Raw genomic sequence first — 26,012 nt, forward strand, 5'->3', positions numbered from 1 at the left:
CATTACTCTGCCTTTGCGGAGTGTTTGTTCCCCTGCTTTAGACACATGCACAACCAGTAGTTCCTGTCTCTGCCCTGAAAACTTCCCAAGAAACTGGATTGCTTCTGCAATTGTAGGGTCAAAAAAAGCCAGTTACATACTAATGTTTTTTATAATGACCAAGTGAAGGAAAATTTCTGAAAACTGGATGGTATGTGGAGATTGCCCTTCCTGTCTTGCTTTGTGATTGATGAAAGTCACTTTTACTTGGCAGGCCCCCAAACAGCAATTTTGAGATGAGGTTTCAAGTTTGCATGACCAGAGATTCTCTCTGTGGTAGAAATTTTCATGTCTTAAAATGCTTAGGCAGGAAATCAGGATTCTTTCCACTAACTGTCATCATAAGCCTATTACAGGGTCTAAATGAGAAGTCTGTTGATTATAATTGTAAGGGTGTGTGTGGGGCAAGGGGGCTGCCAGGCTGTAAAGGGGATCAGAAGGTGCTTATGTAAGCAAGTAGTGTATTTACACCTTTTAAAACATGAGAAACATCTGCTTTCTTTGAACTGTGAAGTTAAAAATGTTCTTTAATCACTAGAAGCAATTAATGAAGCAATTTTTTTGTCTCTGAGTTTGTTGCTTCTCCAACTCTGCATGTGTATTTTTCCTTGCATAGCTCTGAAGGGTCGATGTCAGGATTTCATAGAGATACTTGTCTTCTCTGAGACTGTGAATTAGCATTTTTAACCAGCACTGAAACCAGTTCTTTCTTCCCTCAGGACTTTTTTAAAAGGCGCGTAATGTGGCTGTTCTGCTGCTATTCCTATTGGAAAATGTAGAATTTGACTTTCCAAAGTGTTGAACAGTCAAGTTTCTGCAGAAGTCAACACGGACTGTGAGTGCTTGGAACTTCTGAAAATCGAGCCCTGAGTGACAAGACCAGAACAGTATAAAATATAAACATTAAACAACAGAATTCAATCTGTAAAGTTTTTAAACATCTGGGGCCTAATATTTCCAAAACTTCCAACACTTTCTGTCTAGCACCTAACTGGCACACAGTGTGCATATTATTTTCAAAATAAGCTGGCTATTTTTGTTGCATAAATAAATATTGAATTCTTTGATGTCTGTCAGACACTGTAAGCCTTGCTGTTTCCTTTTCCTCTTACGATGAAAAAAAGATTCATTTAGTGATTGCAGCAAATTGGAGGGAAAAAAAAGGGCGGGGGGGGAGGTCACTCCAATACTTACTTAAATAAGTATTAAATTTATAAAATAGAGAAAAGTTTTTAAGTAGTTCCCTCCAATGCTAGAGCTTTCTTAATGCACAGAGCAATATTTCATTGTTTTATAAAGCAATGCACAACTAGCTGTAATTTACTTGAAAGTCTGCTGCCTCATGGAGAGATCTAGTGATCTGCTCATGGGATCAATCCTTTTTCTCATCTAGGAATATGAGTAACACACTTGGCACTTCTTCATAAATTAGAAGGTTTTGTGTGCTTTAACAGAGGCTACTACGTACTTTGGCTTCCAGATGGTAGGGGAGCACTGCCTGCGGTCGTCATGCACCTCTGTTGCAGGTCATGGTGGATCGGTTTGATTCTGTTCCCTTCTCTTTAACAGCACATCTGCTTGGACTGTAAGAAGAATTTTTGTACGTCCTGCTCAAACCAGCCTGAAGGTGGTCCCCTTCTCTGCCATCTATGCCAGCGTTTCCGAGCCACAGCTTTTCAGCGGGAAGAGTTGATAAAGATGAAGGTGAAGGATCTGCGAGACTATTTGGCACTCCGTGAGATTTCTACAGAGTTGTGTCGTGAAAAGGAGGACCTGGTATTTCTGATCCTTGGCCAGCAGCCTGTCATTACCCAGGAAGATCAGATAAGAACAAATCCATTTAATAGTAGTACCTCTGGACAGCAAGACTTTGTGATTCTCCCACCAACCGGCATAGCATCTTCTACCTCACATGATGCGTCTCCAGTGTCTGCAGATCCCATCTCAAATTCACTAGCTCAGGAACATCAACAGGTACAGTCTCTAGCCAGAAGCATCTTTTGCAAACTCACTCATCTCTATTTTTGGATTAACTGCTAAGGTGTTGCATGAGGTTTTCCAAGTAGATAATGTGCCAAAAAAGTTCTATGTTAAAGATGCCTGCTTAAAAAACAAGAAGGGCTTCTGTTTAGAACAGATGACAAAATACTTCAGTTGCATTTCACACATGCTCTTCTCAGGTTTGTTTCTAATTTTGAAGTGAGGACTTCACACTTTCTCACAGAATAGTTAGGAAAGTAAGATGAGTTATTTTACACTGCCTTGCTGTGTAAAACTGTGACTTGCTGTCACCAACTTTGATGTGCTGTTCCCTTTCTATACTAGTGGAATTTAATTGAACATTCACTCTGAGAACAACATCACTGTTTTGAGATGTGTTTTCTCTGGTGCTCTGGTCCACACTTGCCATTGCTGCTAGATACTCCTGTGACTGGTTCCTTTGGTACTTGATGTCTGTGTTGGCGCACAGGTCTGTCTTGTGTGTTGATGTTGACAACTTTCTGACAGCTGTATGTAGGGGTTAGATGAAATGGTTGTTATTGTTCTTTAATTTGTGTGCAAGACAGCAAGCATGGTTTAAAGCAATTTTGGAACTGAAACTGATGGGAAAGATGATTGTGAGATGGGCGGCGTTTTTGGAGTCTTCTGCACTCAGATCAGTAGAAGACAAAACCTGAGTCTGTTGTTAAGTCTTCAGTTTATGATGAACCCTGCAGTTCTCATGAACCTTGTCAGGGGCATTTGAGCTTAATTATTTTTTATTGACTTTGCTTTGTTTGTCTTTCTGCTTTCTGGTATGGGAAGTTTACTCAGTGTTTGACATTTGCTCGTAGTCCTATTAGGAAGTTAATAGGTGTATTTAGTTCCCTGTGGCCCAGAGCTGTGAAAGTGCATGTACCTTCTCCTTCCTCAGCAGACATATCTAGTACAAAAGAAGAGTTTTCCTGGGAGGACATTTTTTACAAATCATTAAAAGGACTTTTCAGTCTCTGGTTTTCTGGATATTGCCATTCCAATTTTTACCAGCAAATTCAGCTCTGTTGTCTTCCCTTTCTGCCCCATGATACATTTCAGCTTCTTGTCTCTACTTGTATGACATCCTGCTACAGTTCAGGCTCTTTCATCATCATTATTGTTGTTCTTTTGCTTTGTAAACATTAACAACTCACCACTTAGATAAGTAGGATGGTAACATTACAGTCTCCTTTGTCAGTAGGGAAACCACAGAGGGGAATGACAGCCGCTGAAGGCAAGTAGGCTAGAATTGCACTGCAGCTCCTTTCATTTTATTAAGCGCTCAAAGCAACTGCCCCTTCTCATTCTCCAGCTCTGTTGCTGCTGGTCTTTCACTTAGTATCTCCTGTTTGTCCAGTCCAGAACCCACCTGAGGAGGTGTTTCTGTATGGTTACTTTGAAGATGACCTGTAGGCTTTGAGCTGTGTTACAGAGGAGTCTTATACAGAGCCTTGCACTGATAGCCGATGTGCCATCAGAGCTGTGATACCACACCATGTCACACTGCAACACTTCAGTGAAGGATTGCATATATATATATATATATACACACGTGTATAAAATTGGTCTCCTCCTGATCCAGCCTCACAAGAACATCATGTGGGATCTTACTGTACAAGTACTCTATCAGGGTTTAAATAAAGTGGGGCTTTAAAGGGTCAGATGCTGCACTTCAGTTTCAAAAAGATTTACTTGTTTAAAGTTTGTTTTTGTAAGTGCTGCACAGGAAATGCCTTCGGCGAGCGTGCCTCGCTTTTACCTTGTGCCGCAGTTCGTCCTTCCAGTGGGCAGGGTTTGCAGTTGTGCTGAACTATCGAGCTTATTTCCCTTCGGACACACGGAGATACGCTGTTGGTGAAAGCTTTATTTCTTCTTCTAGGCAAATGGTTATGTGCCTCCAAGCCAAGTTGGTATGACAGGAGTTGAGAATGCAGCAGAAGCACCAACAGAGGAGGAGACACAGGTTTGTGTGTCCTGGAATTAGATGACAAGGAATACCAAGTTTTCTAGGCTGTATCTGACACCACAGAATCGTTACTGCAGAGAAATGGGTGGCTAAACAGTAATTCAGGCTGACCACCGGCAGACCCAATCAACCCCTTTCTTTAGCATCATCTTATCCTCCACATATAGAAAAAACTGGTGTCACTTGGACACTATAATAATAGAAATTATTTATTTCCATCCTAGGACTTGTGTTTCTGATAGATGGAGGAATTTACAGAGTAATCAGAGTTATATGTACATCCAAACATGAATTCCTGCTAGTGCACGTGTTGAAGGTTGATTTAAATTGTATTGCTAGCTGTTGAGGGCAAGAATCACTCCATCTTTGTTCCCTTTCAGTCTACTGACTCAGAAGATAACCTGGTGCAGGGGAGGAAGGCTTCTCTCTCTGATCTAACAAGCATCGGAGACATCAATGCGCTCTCTGTGCGACAGCTGAAGGAAATTCTTGCTCGCAACTTTGTCAACTACAAAGGCTGCTGTGAAAAGTGGGAGCTGCTAGAGAGGGTGACTCGTCTTTATAAAGAGAAAGACCTTCAACATCTAGGTAAGAAACTTAGCAAGCATGTACCTGTTCTCCAGGTTCTCCCTTTCTACGGACAGTTGCAGAAGGGAATAGAACTTATCTTACATTTCTGTTCTGTGCAAGTGAGGAGAATGGAGGGAGTGTTTCTGATATGCATGTTAGAGTGAAAGTAGCTAAACTCTGTTCACCACTACTTGTACTTGTTTAAGAGGAGAGCATTATGGTAGCGCTGGAGAGCGACGTCCCTGTAGTAGGAACAAATGAGAACTGTGCGCCCTTCATCTTGGGATTCTGTATAGCTGTGGCAGGTGCACTGGTCACTGCATCACCCGCAGAACAGCTGATCCACGACTGTAGACGGATAACTAAGCACTGGGGTGAGCTCTTACCTATTGACTCACGGTAACTGGCAAAGCCAGCAGGAAGATGCCCTGCTCTAGCAGGAAAATGCCACCAAAAAGCAGCCGGGCAATTCAGAGCGGGCATGTGCTCAGTGACAGTGGCTCGCACTGCTGAACAGTTGTGATTATCTGTGGTTTGACTCTGTCCTCTCGATCACAAGAGCGTTCCTCTTGTGCACTACCTGCTCCTGCTGGGCCTGCACAGGTGACTGATGAGGGGATAGTGGTGCGATAGAGGTGCATAGAGAATGTATCTGACTTGACTTTCAGTCAACTATGTGCCAGTTTGCAATTCTAGGTGATTAGTTAAAAAAGACAAATACTTGTAAATTATTTACAAGAGAGAAACATATTTTAACACTTTGATTTCATAGATAGGTTTGTTTCTCAGTGCTGTCCAAAGTAGCGTTGTTTTCTTAAACACATCTCTCTAAGCTTTGCCCTCTATGAATGACAAAAGATTTAAGACAACCACTTCGGTTTTACATTCTTCTTTCATTGTATCTTGTGCTTTTGACAGAATTTATCCTTTTCTCTGTTGCCTGTGCATGTGTCTCAGCTGTGCTCAACAATATCGGTGAGATTGTGTAACACCAAAGAAACTGGCACAGGGGGCTACTGAAAGTGTAGTTCTCGGAAGGCAAACACTGCATAAATTCCAAGGCTGTCTTAAAAATTGAGACATCACTTCAGATAGTTGCTTATCTTTGTGAAGTCTTAGCTATTGTGTAAGCTCAGTAAAAGAGGAAGTTTCTTGCCAGTTGAACAACCTATCCTGATCAGAGATTCAGCTTGAACCTCTGCATGGGGATCAGCAAAAAGCAGTTTTGGTTTAGTAATCTCCCTTCAAGGCTTTCATCTCCTGCTTAATAATATTGCTTGAGTAAATTTTTTTTCCAGCTTCTCTTATTCTCACCAAATAACTTTCTCTTCTTATGTTGCAGTTTCCGACACTGACGATCAAACTGGTGAGTGATATTCTTAATCATAGAATCATTTAGGTTGGAAAAGACCCTTAAGATCATGGAGATCTTAAGATCTTAGATCAACCTAACACTGCCAAGCCCACCACTAAACCATGTCCCTAAGCGCCACGTCTACACGTCTTTTAAATACCCCCAGGGATGGTGACTCAACCACTTCCCGGGGCAGCCTGTTCCAGTGCTTGACAACTCTCTGCATGGGGATCAGCAAAAAGCAGTTTTGGTTTAGTAATCTCCCTTCAAGGCTTTCATCTCCTGCTTAATAATATTGCTTGAGTAAATTTTTTTTCCAGCTTCTCTTATTCTCACCAAATAACTTTCTCTTCTTATGTTGCAGTTTCCGACACTGACGATCAAACTGGTGAGTGATAGTCTTAATCATAGAATCATTTAGGTTGGAAAAGAGCCCCTTAATCATGGAGATCTTAAGATCTTAGATCAACCTAACACTGCCAAGCCCACCACTAAACCATGTCCCTAAGCGCCACGTCTACACGTCTTTTAAATACCCCCAGGGATGGTGACTCAGCCACTTCCCTGGGCAGCCTGTTCCAGTGCTTGACAACTCTTTCAGTGGAGAAATTTTTCCTAATATCCAACCTAAACCTCCCCTGGCGCAACCTGATGCTGTTTCCTCTCGTCCTATCATTTGTTACCTGGAAGAAGAGACCCATGTTGCTTCCTTTGCCTCATTGCTAAGATTCTCAGTGGTATTTCTGTTTTCATCACACAGAGATTACTGTGTGAAAGATAAAACTTTCTGCTCCTTGCCAGTTGATGGAGCAGATATATCCTCATCAGTGTAGACGCAAAGGGAATTTTTTTCCAGACCTTCAGTGTGTAAAAGTACATTAGGGAAGCCCTTTGATAAAGCCAACTCACAGATTGCACAAAACCGACATACCTCTTTGTCTCATGCAAACTGTGGTCTCTTGTTTACTCAGGTGGTGCTGGGCTCCCTGGCACGGAGGACAACCTCTGCAAAATCTGCATGGACGCACCCATTGACTGCGTCCTGCTAGAATGCGGCCACATGGTCACCTGCACCAAGTGTGGGAAGCGGATGAGCGAATGTCCCATATGCAGGCAGTACGTGATAAGGGCTGTCCACGTCTTTAAGTCCTAGGTGTGTGTAAGGAAGACTGGCGATGCCTTAAAGCCTCATCTGCTGTTAGAGAAATGGTCAAAATTGCTAGATAGGTCAGAGATTAGCATATGGACCCCACTGGAAGCTGGAAGTGAGGGAAGGATGAAGCCTGGGGAAAGTTGCTCTTGCTCAAGCCGTGCCTGGCTGTGCTCTTCCCACTATAGTGCTTTACACCACAGTGCCTGGACTCCTTGGAGCTTGTTGCCAGCAGCAGACACAGACATCATTAACAACCTGCATCCTAGAATAACTTGATCCACTAGCGTTGGGCATAGATGGATGCTTGGCTTTCCACCACAAAGATCAGATTCAGAGGCTTCATGTTTTCCCCTGAATAATAAACAAAAGTGGACCGGGGTCTCAAAAAGTGACGTTTGTTTTGCTGCTTAGGCTATACACCCAGCAACGACTTTATTTTCAAAGATTAAAATTTTACTGTGCTTGTTAATTTTTTTTTTTTTAATTTAATGTTAAATTCTTATGCTTGCAGGACAGGCAGCCAGCCTCTGATTTCCATATTCAGAATAAGCATAATTCTAGCCTAGTGCAATTGTGGAAAAATGTGTAATTTTATTTGAAGATGGACTTTGTATTATTGAAAAATGTAAGGGGAGTGAGACTCTGTGAAACATACAGCCTTACCTTGTGTGGTGGTAGTTTTCTGTTTACATGCCAGGGAGAGGGAGATTTCCAGTCTGACTGTTGTTGATTCCTTTGACTTCACAGGCTTCCTTACAGTATATGCCAGCAATTGTTCTAAAACTGAACTGACTTCACCTGATTAAGGAGCTATGAATCTAAGGCTTGTCTTTTAAGAGGGTTTAGTGAGGAAAACATACAGCTAATAGTAGTGAGGATTTCATTGTTACACAATCATATTTAAGTACAGGTGACTTCTTAGAGGGGAGACATGAAAGAAAGCAAGCTTTATCTCCCTTGAATCAGTAAGATGAGTGAGCATCACTGCAGATGCTTCTGTTTACTAATCAGCTTCCCCCCTATCATCCCCTCTGCTCAATTTTACAGTCCTGTTGCATTCAGACTGCTTATCAAAACCAATTTATTTTGTACTCTTTCTGCTTGTGAGGGTGGATAGGAGGTGCTGTGGTCTGATCTGAGACAATTGCAAGCCCTTGCAGCTATCCTCATGACCAGCATGTTCGTTTGGAAGCCTTGCTAGAGAAAATTGTAACTGGCCTGCAAGCATTCAGTCCATTTGGCTGGTAACTCAGCTAAGTTTCAGAATCTTGATGCCTTAAGTTTTTCAGCTACCATGAGACTGTACGCTCATTTCAAGTCATTTGTGAAGTTGAGTACCTTCTGCTGCAGGTTTTTTCCTGTCTAGCTTTCCCCTTTATGGGGGTGTGTGTGTGATCATTTAGTGCTCAAACTGAATCTCCACATGGCTGCCAGCAGAGGAACAGCATAAAAAACAAGTGTCCACTTACAGCTTCTGGAGTAGTGGAAGTGGAGATACAGAAATAATCACCAAAGCCATCTACTTTTGCAATAAGTGGTAATACATGTTAACAGCAAATTAAACTTGTGTAATCTTTAACATGGAATATTGCATGAGTAGCAACTCACTTCTCAACTGGCATGGAGTGGAGGGTCTCTACTCTGCAAGTTGTAATCAAAAAAGCACTTAAGATGAAGAAATCTGCCACTCGGTAGGTAGCAGAACCTCTGCACTATTGAGGTGGTCTCTGAACTCCACAAAAATGCAAGAGCTGCTGAGGTTTATTGAACTAAAAATTCTGAGTTTTACCTCTTTCCCTGTTTGGGTTGTTCTCTAATCTTTGGCTTACAGTTCAACAGCGTCCAGCATGAGAAGAGTACTGGTACAATTCAATGCATCATGTTAAAAAATAAAAAAAAATGCAGGTAAGCACTAACTGTATTTACTCTTCAAGAGGTTCACAGGGACCTCTTTGAGAGGTACAGGAATGACACATACAGTGTTGAACAGCCTCATTTAGTAAATTCACTGTGAAAATTCATGTTGTTGTATCTTTCAATAAACTCAGGGCTGGGGGAATTTAGCAGGAAGATTATTCCCCTGTGGACAGATGTACTTTTACTTGTAGAGGGTAGGCTTATTTTCTACAGCAGATAAATCAAGTTGCAGATCAATGCCTGAAATTTTAGGAATGAGAAGATATACCCACCATATGACTCTGAAACGTGCTTTCTGAAGGGAGGATTTTCTCTTTTTTTTTTTTCCTTTTTTTTTTCCTGACTACAGTGTTTCTCTTGCAAAAATGGATTCTCTACTATGGATATGATTGAGTTGTTTTTAAAGGAAAATCAAAATCTGGAGGAAACTGATTAATGATCCAAAGGAATATAATGATCTGAACTAATAAAGTAAATGGAAATATTTATGTGCTTTATGTACACTGTACATAGTTTAAATATTTTAAAAGTTAATATTCTACTTGAAATGACCTGTTATTCTCTAGTAAATCCTCTTGGTACTATGATGGTTAAACTTACTAGTTTTGGTACAGAAGTTTGGTTTATAATTTTATAATAAAGTTGAAATGTGATTTAGGTAACCTTGTTTTCTGACTGTTGCCAACAGGCTAAGAGAAAGCAGAGATCCTACAGCTACTTCTGAACTTCAGCCAGAAAAGGCTTGGGATCATTAGAGGGTGGGGCACGAGTACAGAAGAGGTTGAAGGAAACAAGTTAACTGAAAACACTAACTTTTTAGCAGTACAATCTTAACTTTGTAAGATTACAAAGGGGAGAGCACACTCCGTACCCTTGAGACTAAGGGAAGCAGCAAACTGGACCACTCACTGGCACTCTGAGCTTTCAGGGCTCATGCAGTTATTCAGCAAATGCACATTGTCATTTGCAAAACAGGTTTTAGAAACAGGGGTTCATTTTAACTATCTTCCTTATTTCATTAATATTCAAGTACTTGCAATAGTTTTGAGCTGCTTCAGAGAAGGAGGTCTCTCAACTATCCTAAAAGATCCAGATGGTAGAGTTCCTTTCTCAGCTTTTTACTTGTTGAAACACGAATGGCAGAACACGAGCAACATGTTCTAGAAAACAAACACTCCAAGAGGATGCTTGGATAATGCTACAGCAGTTGCTGTAATGGAAGCTTATTTGGTGTCCTAGTTTTATTATGAAACCTACAGCAGAGGTGTAAACTGCTACTGGATACAGACCTGTGCTGAATGTTAAAAGACAGGAAAGAAAAGTCAAACCAGGAGGACGCGCGTCCTTCGTGTAAATTGTAGCCATGCAGCAAAATTATCCCGGCAGTACAGCCAATAGTTTCACATAGTTGGTGGTCTGTTTTCCTGTCCAGGCAGAGAATAACCTTTGGAAAATAAGTCCTGACAGCAAAGGAGAAACTGCTTCAGTTTTATTTATCTATAAAAATACCCAAACTTTAAAAACCCAAGGGGACTAAACCAGCACCTAGATAAGTGCCTTGTTCTACATTATGGGCAGAAAAATGGATTCAGCAGTGACGTTTCTTCAGAGAGTTGTTTTAATTAATCCTGTATGGTTGCTATGGATCTTTATAACTACCGCTGATGGACTTGGACATTTTATTTCTATCCGTGTGTCCACGGAGGAATCTCACCCTTTCTTCCACCTACCTAGTTCTCAGCTGTTCCCTTCAGGGAATTCTTGTGTCAAGACTGGTCGGCTGCCCCGCATTGCTAGCATGGGGCTACCAGTCTCCGTTTCCGGATGCATTCCCAGATCCACTTGGGAGACACACGCTTAGCACCAGGATTCTCATCAATGTCCCCTATAACGTGTGTTGCTGAGGCTGTGTCAAACTCTGGCACAAGATCCCCATCATACGCTATAAAGTACCGCCTGATTTTGTCGAAGTCCTTCACAGAGGGCGACAGGTACAGCTTCACACCAGTGAATATGTCCAGCAGCATCTGCGTATCGTGAAAGAGGATGAGAAGCACAGGTTGGTAAAAACATTAGATTGGTCTGGAAATCACATTAAATTCTTTGAGGCATGAACGAGTCCGTTCACAGTTCCCGAGGTTATCATTCTAATCCCATGCCTGGCAACTGTAAATTGCTCTTTGGACTGCCATTAAATCATACACAAGAGCAACACCCATACAGTTCCTCTGAAAGCCAGATGTTACAGCTGAACAGTGCTTCCCTACCCCTAGCTGAGGGGAATTATTACCCCATTGTTCCCCTTGGTGATGATGCTGATGTGGTCCAGTAAACATTATCTTAACGTCTTCGTCTTTGCAAGCTGATGCTTCTTAGTTAAAGTAGGAGAACATAACCGCACTGGGAGAGGACTTGCTGACATCAAAACAGCTACTCCAGGCTTATCAGGAAATTATATCTCAGTGATTCTTAACCCAATCCTACAATTTGCTGCACAATGGGCTAGAAAGGACAGTTCTCTCCTTTTACAGCTCCCAGCTCTTCCATATGCAGCAGTCGGGAAGAGTAGCTGCTCAGCAATCACTCCACTTCGTGGAGCAGGACATTGTTGGTGGGTGAACAGGGTATCGGCCTTTAGCAGGACAAACCCAGTTATGTCAGCTCTGCAGACGGGAAAGAAGAGCTGCAGCCATCCGCTTCCTTTACAAGGGGGCTTGTTGCTGCTATTTCTGCCTTTGCATTTCATTTTAATTTAGGGTGCTGCTATAGGAAGATTTCAAAGACTTTTCCAGATGGAAGGCAAAAGTGAACAGGCAATTGAAACTGCCTCTGCTTCCTCCCACCCCAAAGTGGTTGCTGCCCAGCTGTCTGTACCTTTTTTCCATTGTCATCCATCTCGGATGCTTTTCGCTTCTCCCCTCGTTTCTCCTCTGATTTTTGAGGGGATCCAATGACTGCTTTGCTTTCTAAAAACAAAAACTTGTCTCATTTGTGCTCTCTGTCCGGATACTGATTGTGTGTTAAAGTGGGGGGAGAAGACTGAGGAGGGTAAAAGGCCTTTCCCCCCTCTTTCTGAAAAATCCATGAATTAGAATATAACTAGTAAGACACATTTTTCTGCTGCAAATGGCGCAGGGCATCTTCCTGCCCTCATCTCCAGGATGTTGCTGTTCAGCTTCCCTCCTTGCTGTCACCACACTGCCTTTTTGAGACTGCTCAGAAATTTGCTTCAAGTTATTCCCCAGTGACAAAGCGCTGGTGAAGCAAACTCATTTCACAGCTTTGCAATTTACTACCTGGAAATCCCCTCCATCCAGGTGGCCTATTATATGCATGAATTTCATCCAAATAAAATTAAATACTGGTTCATGGCCAAAAACGTCTAACCAAAGGGCATGTGATCTGCAGGAACAGGAGCAGCAGGTTTGCTCTTCAGACCAGTCTTACACAGTCTGCTAAGGACCTTTATCTAAGAAGATTAAAAGGGACTGCAGTCCCAGAGAAATCCCTCCAAAGTAGTTCTGGTACTAACTATAACTGAGACTCTGCTAGGTTCAAGATACCTGTTCTAAGCAGCATATAATCTCAGAGAGCTTTTATTGTCTAAATGAGTTGCCTAAGCACCAACCTGAACAGCACCATCAGTGCTGTTTCCATCTTCTCTCAATCCCAGCACACCTCAGAGCTGTGGCTATTCAGTCCATGCTGTGAACACCACAGACCAAACCAAGGGTCTAAACAGCTTTGCCCATTAACCCTGACATGCACATGAAAGCTGCCACGGGATCTCCCGAGCATCGGACGGAAGGCAAAGATCCAAAGCCAGCCTGCCCCAAATGCAGAGAACACTCCCTGAGGGTCCTCTCCCTGGAAAGCACCATCTTACCTTCTAGCTTCTGGGCTTTTGCAGGTGACTTCCTTGGGGGAGTTTTAGTAGTGCTGTGTGGTGTGGAAGACCGGGAATTTCCCTCATTCTCCCCACTGCTGCCAGCTGTGGACTCGTCTTCCTCCCCAGCAGCAACACTGAAATCAGCCTTCTCTTTGGAGAGTTGGTACAGCTCCTGTCCCACCAGAAACAAAGCGTTGCCTTTAGCCACAGTGAAACCTCTGATACGAGACAAGAGCCATAATGCATGTGGCTCCTCTTGTTTGTCCTGCCCCCCCCAAAGTCTTTGCTCATATACTTTTTCTTTCTGCACCTCTTTGTAGCCATTTTCCTGTCAACTTTGTTCAAGCTCTCTGCGTTCCACCCAGCTGCTTGACATTAAGGGAAGCCATACCGGGAGGTACCAAAAGCCATATTCACACGATCTGCTACAGAGCAAGACAAACTCTTCAGAGCCTGGCTCCCTAGCCTGAAAGATGAACAATACCCATTGCTCGCTCGGGGAATAGGCTGTCTGAAGAGGGTATTTTACCTTTCTCTCCCCTACCTGCATAGGGAGCCAGAAAGACTGCTAGGCAGCAGGTGGGCTGAAACACTCCTTGCTTCGATGGCCTAACAAGCAGTTGAACCTGCTGCCAGTACCCCTGTAGGCAGCGTGAAGACAGCCCGAACGACAATAACTAGACTGAGAACAGAGCTCATCAACAGCTGACTTACTGCTGGGGATGGCAGCAAGCCAACCGCTTTCTATCAGTAAAGGAGGCGTAGAAGCAGCGTGGGGTGGGTGCAGCCCCAGGGGTCCTGGCAGACTGCCATTTGGGCCCCCGCACCCTGGAATTGGGTCAGGCTAACCTCAGTCACTTCCCAGATGCCTCCCCCAGTCTCAGCAATTAATGGGAGACCGAATGACCATAAACACTTAAGAGAATAAAGGTCACTTCTTTCAGGAAGGAAATTCCTCACCATGAAGGCTGTTACAAGAGCTGATACGACTAGCTGCCAGCACAGACTTTCCTGAAAGTGCACAACACAACAGCTCAAGAGACTCGAGGGGCCCCATGAAACAATAAGATTCACAGCAAAATAATCCAGCAAGCAGCCTGAGCCTAGAATAAATGGAAAATGTAACATGCCATCATAGGTACCAGTCAGCAGATATCTTCACTACATACCCCGCTATCTGAATTTGTTTTTTTAAATATAGACTGTTGTCAGAACTTATTCTCGAACATGCTGCAGACATACCGTGTTAACTCACCTTAAGCTGCTGGAGGTTGGTGGCTGTCTTCCAGTCTTTGTCATCTCGAATGCGGGTGCAGCGAGGGAAGCGAATGGAGATCCCATCTGCAGTGTGGGCTTCAGCTTTAGAGAATTCAGCCCCTGTGATCTCCCACACTGGGGCTTTCTAAACACAGTAGTGAGGAAGTCACATCGCGTTCCTGTGTTCTCTCATGAACTAAGTCTAACGCGTCTGTGTTCCTCTACAACAACCCCCCCTCCCTGCCCCAGCACACAGAGTTCCATATACACAAACTGACCTTCTTGGTCACCTCAATTAGAAAAACTTCTGTTTTTTTCAGCGAGTCAGAAATCCTCAACTAATATATAATGCCAATTTCTGAATAACACCTTTTCTATCAGACATACATGGCACAAAGCATACTGATAAATTTTGTAAAAAAATAGCAACTTTTGGGTTACAGTTGTGCTTCAACCGTTTTAAGTCGGATTTTTCATGCCTCAAATTTAAAGTAAGTTCATTTCTGGAAGGGATTTAATGCACAAGAGTATTTCCCAGAAGTGCTGCAGGTATGATTTCTTCATGAAGCTCTTAGCCTCAAATGCACCTGCAAGATTCAGAGATAAAAATTTGCGCTTAATTTCCTGTTCCAAGTATGAAGACTAATCTTGTAACAGAGACAATTTGTACACTTCAATGAAGTCTAGTAGATTGCTATATCAGGGCTGGAAAACATAGTTAAATGAGTATGACAGCACTCACCTTTGGATCTGGGACGATGAAGTCTGGGTAGTAGATTTTGTTAATTTTTAGCCACCTTGGAATTTTACTAGGATCCTATTAATTAAAAGCAGAAAACCAAAATGATAGCACTTATGATCGTATATGAACCTATTTCTACAAAAGAAGTTGCTGAAAGATAACCTAGAAGTAGATTAGCACATAGGTATTACATTGCCTTCGTATGGATGAAATGTGCTTTCGCCTGCAGTGCAAGGTGCACTGATGTGCAGCAGTTTCTCTTATCTAGAGAATCACAAAAATTATCTGTAACACAGCTCTCAATTACTGTCATTCTATATGTAAAACGGTAACATTGTTGCTCCAATTGTGATTCATATAAAACTACACATTTTTTAAGATTCTATAACCGTGATGCAAATGGCCTTCAGGATATCAAGTAAATATTAAAATTCAGCTCTCTGTATGTCAAGTCTTGAAAAATAAGATTCCTCACCTGAATAAGTCACTCAAAAAAGTCTTAACTCCAACATGTCAGGTTATCTAGCCACAAGACAACAGTCTGACTTGAGCATTTCTCACCTACAGCCCCATCTAGTGACTGTCTTCACCAATCGCAATATGCCCCCAAGAATGGTACTTGCTCTGCTCTTCCCAATAAAACTTTGTCTTAGCAGGAAACAGGTGGCGCCTGGCTTCCCGCTCAGTGTCCGAGTACAAATCTCAGGCAGCGACTTCTCTTCAGGAGCTGGCTGCACCTCCATCTCATTTGTGTCAGAGCAGTTTATCTGCTTTAACTCTAATCAAGCCTCTATTCATTCCCAGCAGAGCACTTCAATTCCGCATTCAGCCAGCACCTCAACGGTAGCTCGGCAGGAAGGCGGCTTTTACCAAGCCCCTTGCTGAGCATTCCTTTGATCGCCTCCATGCCAGAGCCCCTCTCACCTTGCTGATCTTCACCATATCCAGCTCTGTTTGCAGACGCGCCAAGGTGGCATCATCATGGCCACCGGAACACTTGGTCACAGTGCACCACTTCTCACTCTTGGGATCATAGCAGCCCATGAGGAAGATGGACATCATCCCACCTGCAGGAGGGGAGAGCAGGGTGTTCACATCATCTACGGGACAAGCCACAGCTTTTCAAAAAGCGAAGTAACGAACCAAAACCCTTTTCCATCTTTGGGAGTCAAAGGGCCTTGGGCTTGTGATGGCTTCACAGCATCAGCTCCCATATACAAAGCTGAACAGAGAGCCTCTCCACTGTGTTGGAGGCCCAGCCCAAGACCTAAGGCTTTGCTGTGCCAACTAACCGACAGTAAGCTCATAGCCTGGCAGGTGATGGGCTGCAGCACACAGTCACTGCTACAGCCAGCCTCATTCTGGTTGGAGACCAAATACTACAGGAGGCCTGGAACAGGAAACCGCTTGAGAGTTTTCTGAACTGACAGATCTCTGACTTAAGCCAACTCCAGAGACTTACCCTTACTGCCTTGTCCGTAGAAAGCTCCCAGCACCACCAGGTCTGCTGTGTCAGCCATCGCACCCTCATTTAGGTAGTCCTTTTTCACTTTCAGCCAGTGTCGTTTTCCTGGTTCATAATTACCCTGTGCAAAAGAAGGCAAGAACCCCCAGTCAGAAAGACCATCCGGTGGACAGCTATCTCCTCAAACAGCCCTTGCTTTTATCCAGCTTAGCGGTACCAGAGCACAGCAGTGCTCAGATATATAAGAGCAACTTGGATTGGATGTCAGCATCGATAAGAACCCGGAGATGTTTCAAGGATGGTCAGCCTTGTGTGCTTCATCCACAGACCTCTGTCTGTTGTTATTCCCCAATTCCCAGCATGCATCAGTGAAGAGTAAATGTGAACCTGCCTTCGTATCTTTCAACACCAGTCCTTCCAGTCCCTCACGGATGACTCGGGTGATCATATCTGCCAGATCTGAAGCTTTCTTAAAAGGAAAGGAATCGTGGTTAGCTCAAGGCTGTCAAAGGGCTGTGGTCTTCAGGCTTTCTATTTGGAGCAGCGGTGCACTAAAACCAAAGCAACTGCAGAGAGATTAATGGGTAATTTCATAAAATAGTTTTCCAAGGAGAGTCCCATACGTTTTCTCTTTGCTGCACATCCAGTGACTAAGCTGAGAATATGTCCCAAGAAGAGAATGGTTCGTTAGTTAAAAAATACTCCTCAGAGACAAGGTAGCCACACTGATTGTGTCCTAAGTATGTCCCATACGTACAAGATCAGATTTTCCTCAGTCAGCAGTGCCTGCTTACTTCTCTATCCAACTGCCTTGGGACCTATGCTCTTTTCTTCTTCCAAGACACTGCTTTCTCTGCCCCAAATGTCCAAGCATTCTCCACTAAAACCAAGGTGAAACAGAAATCAGTAGCAGTGGGGAGAAATAACGGAGCACAGGGCTTTGTGCATAACAATCAAAGGAAAAACTGAGCATGCTGCTGTCTAAATGCAGTTTTTAGCACTCGGGATGTATTTGGGCTGTGTGGCACTTGAAGTTGCCAGTTTGGGAACTGGAAGCAGTTTAGCTCCCTTCAATCATACTTCAGTCTTCTTTACACAGCTCAGCATTGCACAGTACAAAGTTGCAACAGGCTTTAGCTCCTCCTAACAATGTCGAAGTTACAATGGCTACAAAATCATTAAGAAGCCAAAAACAGAGATGTGCAAGTTAAGACTATACTGAAGTGGTTGTAGCCTAGACAAGATGGGAGCACAGGCACGGCCCTCTTGAAGAACGCTATCTCAGGAAGTCTTGCACACAGATCAGAAGTAGAACCATTTTGACAGGCAGGGAATTGCTGGGTTTGCAGCATTAATCATAAAAAAGGCCATGAGGTAAAGGAGCAATGAAGTGTCCAGAGTGCAATCTATGAGATCACCATGCATGCTACTTTAATGTTGAACTCACTGTGACATGCTTCATCTCCGAGAAGAGGATCCGGTTGGGGATTTCAACCATGTTATCATGGAGAAACTTACGACGTTCACACAGAGGCCTAAACCAGGATACGGATAATTAAGGACAAGCGAGCAATTTTAACATGAAGTACCAGTCACATGAAGATTGAGAAAAGCTATTAAATAATTAAATGATTTATCCTACAGAGTTCCAGAAAGGACAATCAATTCTTACTTTCCTCCGGGAAGTAAGTTATAAAACAGAAATTTTGTGTTAAGAGTGCATTTAGTTTCAGAGGATCTAAGATGAGCTGGGTACTGAACCACACTCAGGTCAGTTGAAACGCAGTTAATCCTGGTATTTTGGAACTGCAGAGCAAGACGGAGCTCCATAGTGAAACTCCTTAGCAGAGCAAGGATTCTCCCATGCTGTCTTGATTTTACAGGGGTAAGTGGCCAGTCTTAACAGCCAATGTGAACTGCTCCCTCTGCAGTGGTAGCGTATTCCAGCAGGTTCATGCTGGGAAACCAGTCAGGCTACTCTCACACTATGCCAGCCACATACCTGTCCATCAGGCTGATGTCATTGAAATAGATGCAGTCAAACACAAACAAGCAAACGTTGGCATCTTGGAAAGCAGCTTTCTGAAAGACAATTAAGAGTGATTAAAAGAAATCTGCAGTCGTAGCAAGCAGCAATGTGGAGTTTTAGAAAAATAACAGAAACAAAAGGATGTATTTTTATCTCCATAATCTTTTAGTTATAATCAGCTTAGGCCTCTTCTAAAAGACAGAAGTATTCTGAGAGTTAAGATTTAGACTGAATGTGTCAAAGCACAAACTAAGAAGGTAAAACATGCTAATTTCCTAGTGACGGGGAAATAACGCCACAAATATTAACGACTTTGGGCAATGTAGCATCTGTCACTACTGCTGCAACAAAAAACCAACAAGCCTTCCAGGGACTTCAGATTAATGGCTACTTTAAGTTAAAGCACTTACAGTTTAATTTTCATTTTACTGTCCTCTTCCTTGCCACCATTTAGTCTAGACATAAGCACTACGTAATATTCATACAGACTAAATACTCTCTGCATCATTGTGGTCTTCCAGTCTGCCATACGTTGCTCAAGCAATGATAAGCAATGATGGAATTGCAAGATTTTCCAAGGGTTTTTTAATATTTATCTTGAGCTGAAGTTTTCTTACTGTCCTGCTAATGATTAGGTTAATATCAAATCTATTGTATTAAAGCAGTATCTTTTCATTAGCATCAACCTTCTCAGGGAACTTATTTTTTCCCCAGATGCTCTAGCAAGCACCAGATCTCTTAAATTATCCTGTGATAACAGATCGCATGCTAGTGCATTTAAGTCAGCAGAATAACAGCCTCCAACCACAACAAAGGATTTTTTTTTTTTTACCTTGTGCACACCAAGAGTCCCAAAAGGAAGTGGCTTGCCAGTTTTGTTGTCAATCAGAAGAACTTCTGAATCCAGGATCATACTTTGCCCACCAGGGAAAGCCTGGGGGATGAAGTCCTTAAAATGGGCTACCTTGGGGAAAAAAAAAAAGAAAAGAAAAATACATCTACTGGCTGAAGAGCGGGACTCACTCCGATGCAGATGTTTTCTCCAGAAGCGTGTCTGAGACATGTGTAGGCATATCTGCACTAGCTTTACTTTCTACTATGGTACAGACAGCAGTCTACAAATAGAAAAATGAGTCTTGAACAAATGTAACCAAGTCACCCAACTGGCATCAAGCCTCCCAAAATGCAGTGTATAAAGAGGACTCTAAGGCAGATAGCTTAACTTTAGTTTCAAGCTCTTAATGTCCACCAAAACTAATTGATTACAATTAAGTGTTGCATTTCCAAATTCCAAGTATCTACATAAATTAGAAAAAAGTCTGCAACACAAGGTATCCTCCTTGCCTATAGAAACTGTTGTGAAATTCAGCCGTGTTTATAGAGGAGCTGGCACAACAGAAGAGAGACTTTATAGGTGCTTACTTTATGTGGGAGGACAGGTTTGAGGCTTCTGCTGAAGTAGCTGAAATGGTCTCCATTTTTATGGACCTGCACCCGCTCGCCATCGTATTTGATCTCTGCATACATGCCATTTGGGCACTTCTTCATGGCATACTCAATTGACTTGCAGGCTTCAGCCTTAGAAAGGTGGAGAGAGGTCAGTTCCAAACAAACTCAGATGATATATTTAAAAATAAAGCTACTCTTACCTAAGTTCATGAATGAACTACCAATTCCTTCGTAGATCTTTTTGTCCAGGGCCTCTGATATCTAGTCTAAATTTTCCTTTTCTTAGTTACTCATTTACTTAGAATCACGTGCATATGCCCAGATAATTACAGCTTTTCAGTGCTTATCTCCTCCAAATACTTAAAGGTGTAAGTACTGTGCCTTTTGTAGCAGTGCACTTAGCCCAGAAGTAAATATTTAACTCCGATTTGTTCAAACAAAAAAACAAACTTATTTGAATCTCTGATCAGAATCTCAAACTTATCTGAATCTCTAATGGAAAGCTTACGCTATTTCCAGAGAAAGGATCAACTTCTGGAACAACAGCAAACAAACAAAAGAAGTCACTTCTGGACTGAAAGCAAGTCAAGACTTCAGCTTCTGCAGTGGCACTGAAGGTGCAAGTACCGAGTACACTGAATAGTGGCCTCTTGGTAGAAAACACTTTATAAAATGGCATTAAACATAAAAATCAGCACTGCACACTCTATTAGCTCGTACCACACACAGTCACTTATCCGTCTACTGATTCTTAAAGGTGAGGGTCTCTGACAGTACATATGAGAACTCCATCTCTTGCTTGGCTGAAGGTTACCATTGCAGGGGAGCCAACATTACCAGCATGGGCTGAACCGGGGTCATCAGAGAGGCCTGCACGCTGAGGGCTCGCTTCAGACCTGGCATCTTCTCAGCCTCCTGCTGGTTCTTCAGGACTCGCTCTACCACATCCTGGAGGTTGCGTGATGCTTTGAACGCCTCGTAAGCATTGGGATCCAAAGCATCCAACCTTTAACAAATTGAGGAGAGGAGGGAAACATGGATCAATCTCAGGTCTGCTGCTCCTGGCTTATGAGGCTAATGCCCACTTCTGATTTTATCTCACAATGAAAGGTAAGACTTACACGTGCTTTGCTCCAGCATTCATTTTCAAGTCATGCTTAATTAGCCTGATGATGCATTTCAGGTCGTTGCCCGTACATCTGAAGCGCGAGAGAAGATTCAGAAATGGTAGACATTTGACTAAACTACTTTTCAGCTGAAAAAAATTAACTGATCCAGGCCTCTCTAAAAAAAGGTCCTCCCCTTCTGTAGGGTTTAAACTCAAATGAGGACACATGTTACTAGTGACATCTCAGAGGCACAAGAGAATATCCAAAAGGCTTTTTAGCATCTTTATGTTTGAATGCCAATATTAATTCTGCCTTAGTGTTGACGCACCTTCCAAAATTCACTTAATTAACGCATCAAGATTAAGCAATAGTAACATCCTCAGCCTCAGATCAACACAAACTGAGCCAGACCAAGAATCTTCAACACGTCTAAATGGCTTGAAGGCTTTTCCCAACGTACCTAAGAACAGCAACTTAATTAACAGCTAAGTACCATTAAGGTAGTTCTGCAAGCCACTTGTTTAGTACCGATTGAACAGTGTCTTGACAGGCAAGGATGAAATTCTCTGGCATGAACAGGAGCCGTACATGTTCTCCATTGCTGGTCAGCAGTCAGGGTGTCTTAATCAAACCACTAATAGCGGCTTACAGATGCAAAGTTCAGTCTCTGTGGCTTATGATTAGTTTTCACCTATTCCAGCTTCTGATACGCGGATAACCACTCCTAGTTTTAGGGTAAACCTTCAGAGGCCGATTACTTTCCTTACCTGCAAGTGATATGTTGCAGCATGCTTTGTTGGTCATCTTCCTTAGTAAGCTTTGACAGCTGGATTAGGAATTCATCTACCTCTTGGATGGTCAGGAGACTTTTGGCTGCTGGAGGACAAGACTTGCTCTGTTCAAAGAAGAGGCGGACGGTCTCGGAAACATCTCCCTGTCTCCAAAAACAAAAGGCTGTGGATCAGAGCTATGGCTAGAGAATGGGGACGCCACTGGGGATTCAACATGGTTCCAAAAAGTAGGATAAAGCACAGGAATGATGCTGGGATTGCACGAAGGAATTGGAATCAAACATTAGAAAAAAGCTGCCACGACACAGAATAAAGCTTCTCAGCTGTTTCATTTGCAAAAAAAAAGTAAGAGTACCAGTATCATCTCATTGCTCTATTTTTCACTGCTGCAGCATCAGACCCTTTATTTCTGTGGGTCATCATTCAGGATGAACCCACTTGTAAATCCAAGGATCTGAAACAGTCTAGTGATGTCACTAGAAGGCAGTATATACCAAGGCAATAAACAGAGGTGAAAGAATTAGCTTCATTATCTGATTCACCTATTTTCTCCATCTTGCAGTGAATCAGAAGCGTGCAGTCAATTACCAACTCCTATGCACAGGAATGAAGTACACGCATGTGAGCACTTGCAATTATATGAGCGTAGCGTAATTGTATGAACCAACTTAAGCTCACCGTAACAGATCTGTTAATTGAATCACAGAGTTTTTGATACGTGATGTTACAAAAAAAGTAATATAAATCAGTTACATAGGAATATGCTAGACCAAGCAGTTTAGACAAAGCGGATGCAGCCCAACTTGCCTAGATATTTTAGTCTTGCTTTCTAAAGTTTTGCAGGTGAATTTGTATCTTGCTTTCTATTCAAATACTGTTTTCTAAAGGTTCCAGATGGCAGAAAGTGCTATGAAAACTGCTAAAGCAAAAAAAAAAAAAAGAAAAAAATCACCAACTCCCATTCTAACAGTCAAGCTAACAATCTTTCAAATAGGAGTAAAAAAAATTACAGAATTTCCATACCAAGGGACTGAACAGCAGAAATTAAGAGAACTGCTGTCCGTACTCACCTGTTCCAGGTCCCGGACCATTTCTTCTTGGCTGCAGTTAAAAATCCTACTAAACAGCTTTACAATCTGCTTATCATTCAAGTTGTAAACAATTTTAATGACGCCTGGTAACAGCAGCTTAATGGTCAGGTACACATCACCATGAAAACCATCTGGAAAACAAGGCACAGACCATTAGAAACTGTCACAATTTATTTTCACATACAGGCTCTGGTTGTTGCCCATTAGCATGGCCCTGGGGAAAAAAGCCCCGCACCTCGGGCTTCCTCTTTCCACCATGCTGTTCTGCTTCACGTGAAAGGAGATTTCTTAGGGGAAACACCCACAATTGTCCTCCAAATCTGATCTCAGCACTAAGTTTGGCAGCACCTACAACCATTCCCCACAATCCTAGACTAAGACATTCTTATCTGAATTTTTTATTTAGATAAACAGTTCACTTTGCAAACATTATCTCCATAGTTCAGAAATCATCACAGCACACAGCTTGGACTACACAGCAATCAGATTTTATTTCACCCTTGCTTTTGAAATAATACTTTGAGGTTGATTTTGAGAGGGCTTTCATATGCTGAGAATGCCAAGCAGGAATCATACCTCCTCCAGATCCCTTCTTCAGAAAATCCTGGATGATCTGTGTTTTCACATTGTAGCTAGGCTTTTCAGCAACCGTGGCACAGAGCTTCCTGAACTCTCGCAGCAAGCAGTCTTTGTGCTTCGGATCACATTTTTTTGCAGATAGGCTAGACTTGTGGGAAGAGTTTGCAGAGACATCTTCTGAATTCTTTGGCTTGGCTGCATCAAAGACATAACAAGTTGCTTTTTTAACAAGTACAATGTGGTGCAAATTTTGAAGTTGAAGCTACCTCTGCTTGGCAAGCTGAAAAGAACAATCCCAGTATGCTGGCAAAGCTTTAGAACTGAATAATGATGTGTGCTACGCCAAAATTTGTGACTTTTTTAATTACCATAAAAAAAATTAAACTATTTTTTCGTTAGCTTTGCTCTTCACAGTACACCAGAATTTTCTGGACCTTAATTCTACCAGACAAATATGATTAAACCTTGGTGAAAAGGAATTCCTGCTGGCAGACGCTTCTCTTCTATTTCTACTTTATAGGCCTCTGCCCTTCACAGCAAGATGTTTTCCTAAGATCATTTCCAAAATGGGGGAAAAACGTCCCCATCCCCTCTTCTCTCATTATACTAACACCCCTACACATTCTCATCTCTTTGGCTGTGTATGTGGCAACACGTGCTCTGGGTGGTTCAGAGCTACACATCTGTGTCAGGTCAGTCAGTGCTCACACACTGACTGTCCCGCTGGCAGCTGTTTCTCAGGACAAGCTGCTGAAGAATAACAGTCTTCCCTTCCACGAACACTGCAACTGGGAATCCCTCACAACCAATTTTTTAGAGGTTTTGAGCTCCACGTGGGATATCTTTAGTCTGTATCTTCACAGTTTGACTGAAAGTGGCCAACGGACTAAGGCAGTAGTGGAGTCAGCCTGACAATGCGGGTTACTGCATAAACTTTGTTTCCTTGGGAATACCAGAAACTCTAACATCAGTTCTTTCAAGACTGACAGCCTAAGAAAGCACTAACAATTTTTGGCAAACCAGACTTTAAAAAAGTAATTAAAACTAAACCATTTTCTATCGATAAAAAACTACTGATCTGAGCCAAGTTAAAACACCTCTGATGCTGATATTAGAAGAGAAGGATTTCCCAGAATCAGTTTCTTGAGTCCTACCTGTGAAGCCAGAGAACTTCTTTGGTGATGGAGTGATGAGAGCTAATGGATCTTTTGTAGTTAGTTGTCCTGTGGCAGTGAGCTTAGCTTGAACTATCACTTTTTTTTTCGGTGTACCTGCAGCCTTGGAATTAGCTTCTGTAAAACAGCGAGGTTCAAACCAGCAGTCAGAAATAATCTCGTACATCCCTCAACATATTATGTAAGATATACTGCAACAAACAAGTCTTAAAAGAACTGGGGATAGAGGAGAAAAAAACTGAAGGAACATTTTTCAGATATCAAAAGTTAAATGACTACATAGTTTACTAAAGATCATGGGGAAAAAAGCTGAAAATGGAAGATAACTGATGCCTCCTCCTGGGATTTATCTGCCCGTGTCTGCACGTGAATTAAATCACGTAGACCTTCTCCATAATCAGTTGTGACAAATCAATTAAGAAGTGCTATTCTAGAAGTGACTACTTCTTCCCTTTCCTATAGAGCTGAGACACAGATTTGAGCAGCGCTACCCACTTTGTCACTAGGTCATACTAATACATCAGTGAGGATTTCGTGGTAAAGGCACGACTGTGTGGCAATCGGTGGCATACCTTGAAAATGAGTAAAGTAGAAAAGTGACCCAGGTGCTGCCTTGCGTCTCACCTGAGATGTGCTTGTTGATTAATTCTTTCTCCCCATCTTGTAGCTCTTCCCATCCTTCCAAGTCTGTGATGTCTTCGATTTTCTTGGTGGTGGCCCGGGCCTTCTCTAGCTTCTCAAACATGCACTTCACATGGTACCACTCCTTCATGTCCCCGCCAGACTCCGTGAAAGGATTGGGAACAATCTTTCCAATGCGCACCATTCCTTTCACGATCTTCTCCTTGCACTTCTTGCAGCCTGCCGTGCCACGCTTGGCATAGTCTACACAGTACCTCTGCTCTGCCATGTCCTCTGCAGCTGTGCAGGCTTGGCGAAGCCAAGCGTGCAAAAGCAGGGAGAAATGGAAAGCCCCAGCACCACCACCCCGGTTTCTGCCTGTGGACCGGAGAGATACACTCCTTAACAGCAGCTGGTACCAGTAATTGGGGCCGGCCCTGGGGAGGCCAGCACAGCAAAGGCAGGGTCTTGGCAAGGAGACCTGTGTGCGGGGGAAGAGAAGTCCTGCGCCCCTGCCGAGTGCCCGGGCAGCCTGTGATAGTGTCCTGCTGCCTGTGGGCATCCAGCCTGCTCCGGCGTGTGCTGCAAGCCAGAGAGGAGACACTGAGCCGCCCCGCGGCCGCCTGTGGGCCCCGGCCTGATGCCTGGTGTGGGACGTGGGGCCTCTCAGAGCCCTCAATCCTCACCCCTCCCTCCCAGGCCTGCCCCACAGCTGCCTCCCCATCCGGGGCCCGGTCCCCCAGCCCCCAACGGCCTCCATCACCCCCAGAGCCTGCCCCACAGGCCCCCGTCCTCCGCAC

General features: G+C 43.0%; 2 protein-coding genes across 3 annotated transcripts in view; one reads left to right on the forward strand and one right to left on the reverse strand.

Annotated features, from left to right (window-relative positions):
- RFFL (ring finger and FYVE like domain containing E3 ubiquitin protein ligase) overlaps positions 1-9,675 on the forward strand; it is a 32,683-nt gene extending 23,008 nt beyond the window's left edge. For both annotated transcript variants that reach the window (XM_009287024.2, XM_009287031.2), the window contains exons 4-8: positions 1,609-2,013; positions 3,935-4,018; positions 4,402-4,609; positions 5,934-5,957; positions 6,917-9,675. In XM_009287024.2, the coding sequence (XP_009285299.1) occupies positions 1,609-2,013; positions 3,935-4,018; positions 4,402-4,609; positions 5,934-5,957; positions 6,917-7,098 (903 nt within the window). In that variant the 3' untranslated portion in view covers positions 7,099-9,675. The remainder of the gene's footprint in view (positions 1-1,608; positions 2,014-3,934; positions 4,019-4,401; positions 4,610-5,933; positions 5,958-6,916) is intronic.
- Positions 9,676-10,208: 533 nt separating this feature from the next.
- On the reverse strand, positions 10,209-25,789 carry LIG3 (DNA ligase 3). Its single transcript, XM_009287050.2, has 19 exons — positions 25,216-25,789; positions 24,571-24,708; positions 23,414-23,611; positions 22,817-22,968; positions 21,723-21,889; positions 20,968-21,045; positions 20,684-20,852; positions 19,820-19,975; positions 19,230-19,361; positions 18,371-18,450; positions 17,816-17,903; positions 16,760-16,837; positions 16,366-16,489; positions 15,828-15,970; positions 14,904-14,978; positions 14,160-14,306; positions 12,902-13,076; positions 11,890-11,981; positions 10,209-11,042 (listed from the first exon to the last, which is right to left on the reverse strand). The coding sequence occupies exons 1-19, from the start codon at positions 25,772-25,774 to the stop codon at positions 10,809-10,811; spliced, it is 2,985 nt and encodes a 994-aa protein (XP_009285325.2). The 5' UTR covers positions 25,775-25,789; the 3' UTR covers positions 10,209-10,808.
- Between the last annotated feature and the right edge of the window lie 223 nt (positions 25,790-26,012).

This window comes from Aptenodytes forsteri, unplaced genomic scaffold (genome assembly GCF_000699145.1).
Source record: "Aptenodytes forsteri isolate BGI_AS27 unplaced genomic scaffold, ASM69914v1 Scaffold188, whole genome shotgun sequence".
NCBI lineage: Eukaryota > Metazoa > Chordata > Aves > Sphenisciformes > Spheniscidae > Aptenodytes > Aptenodytes forsteri.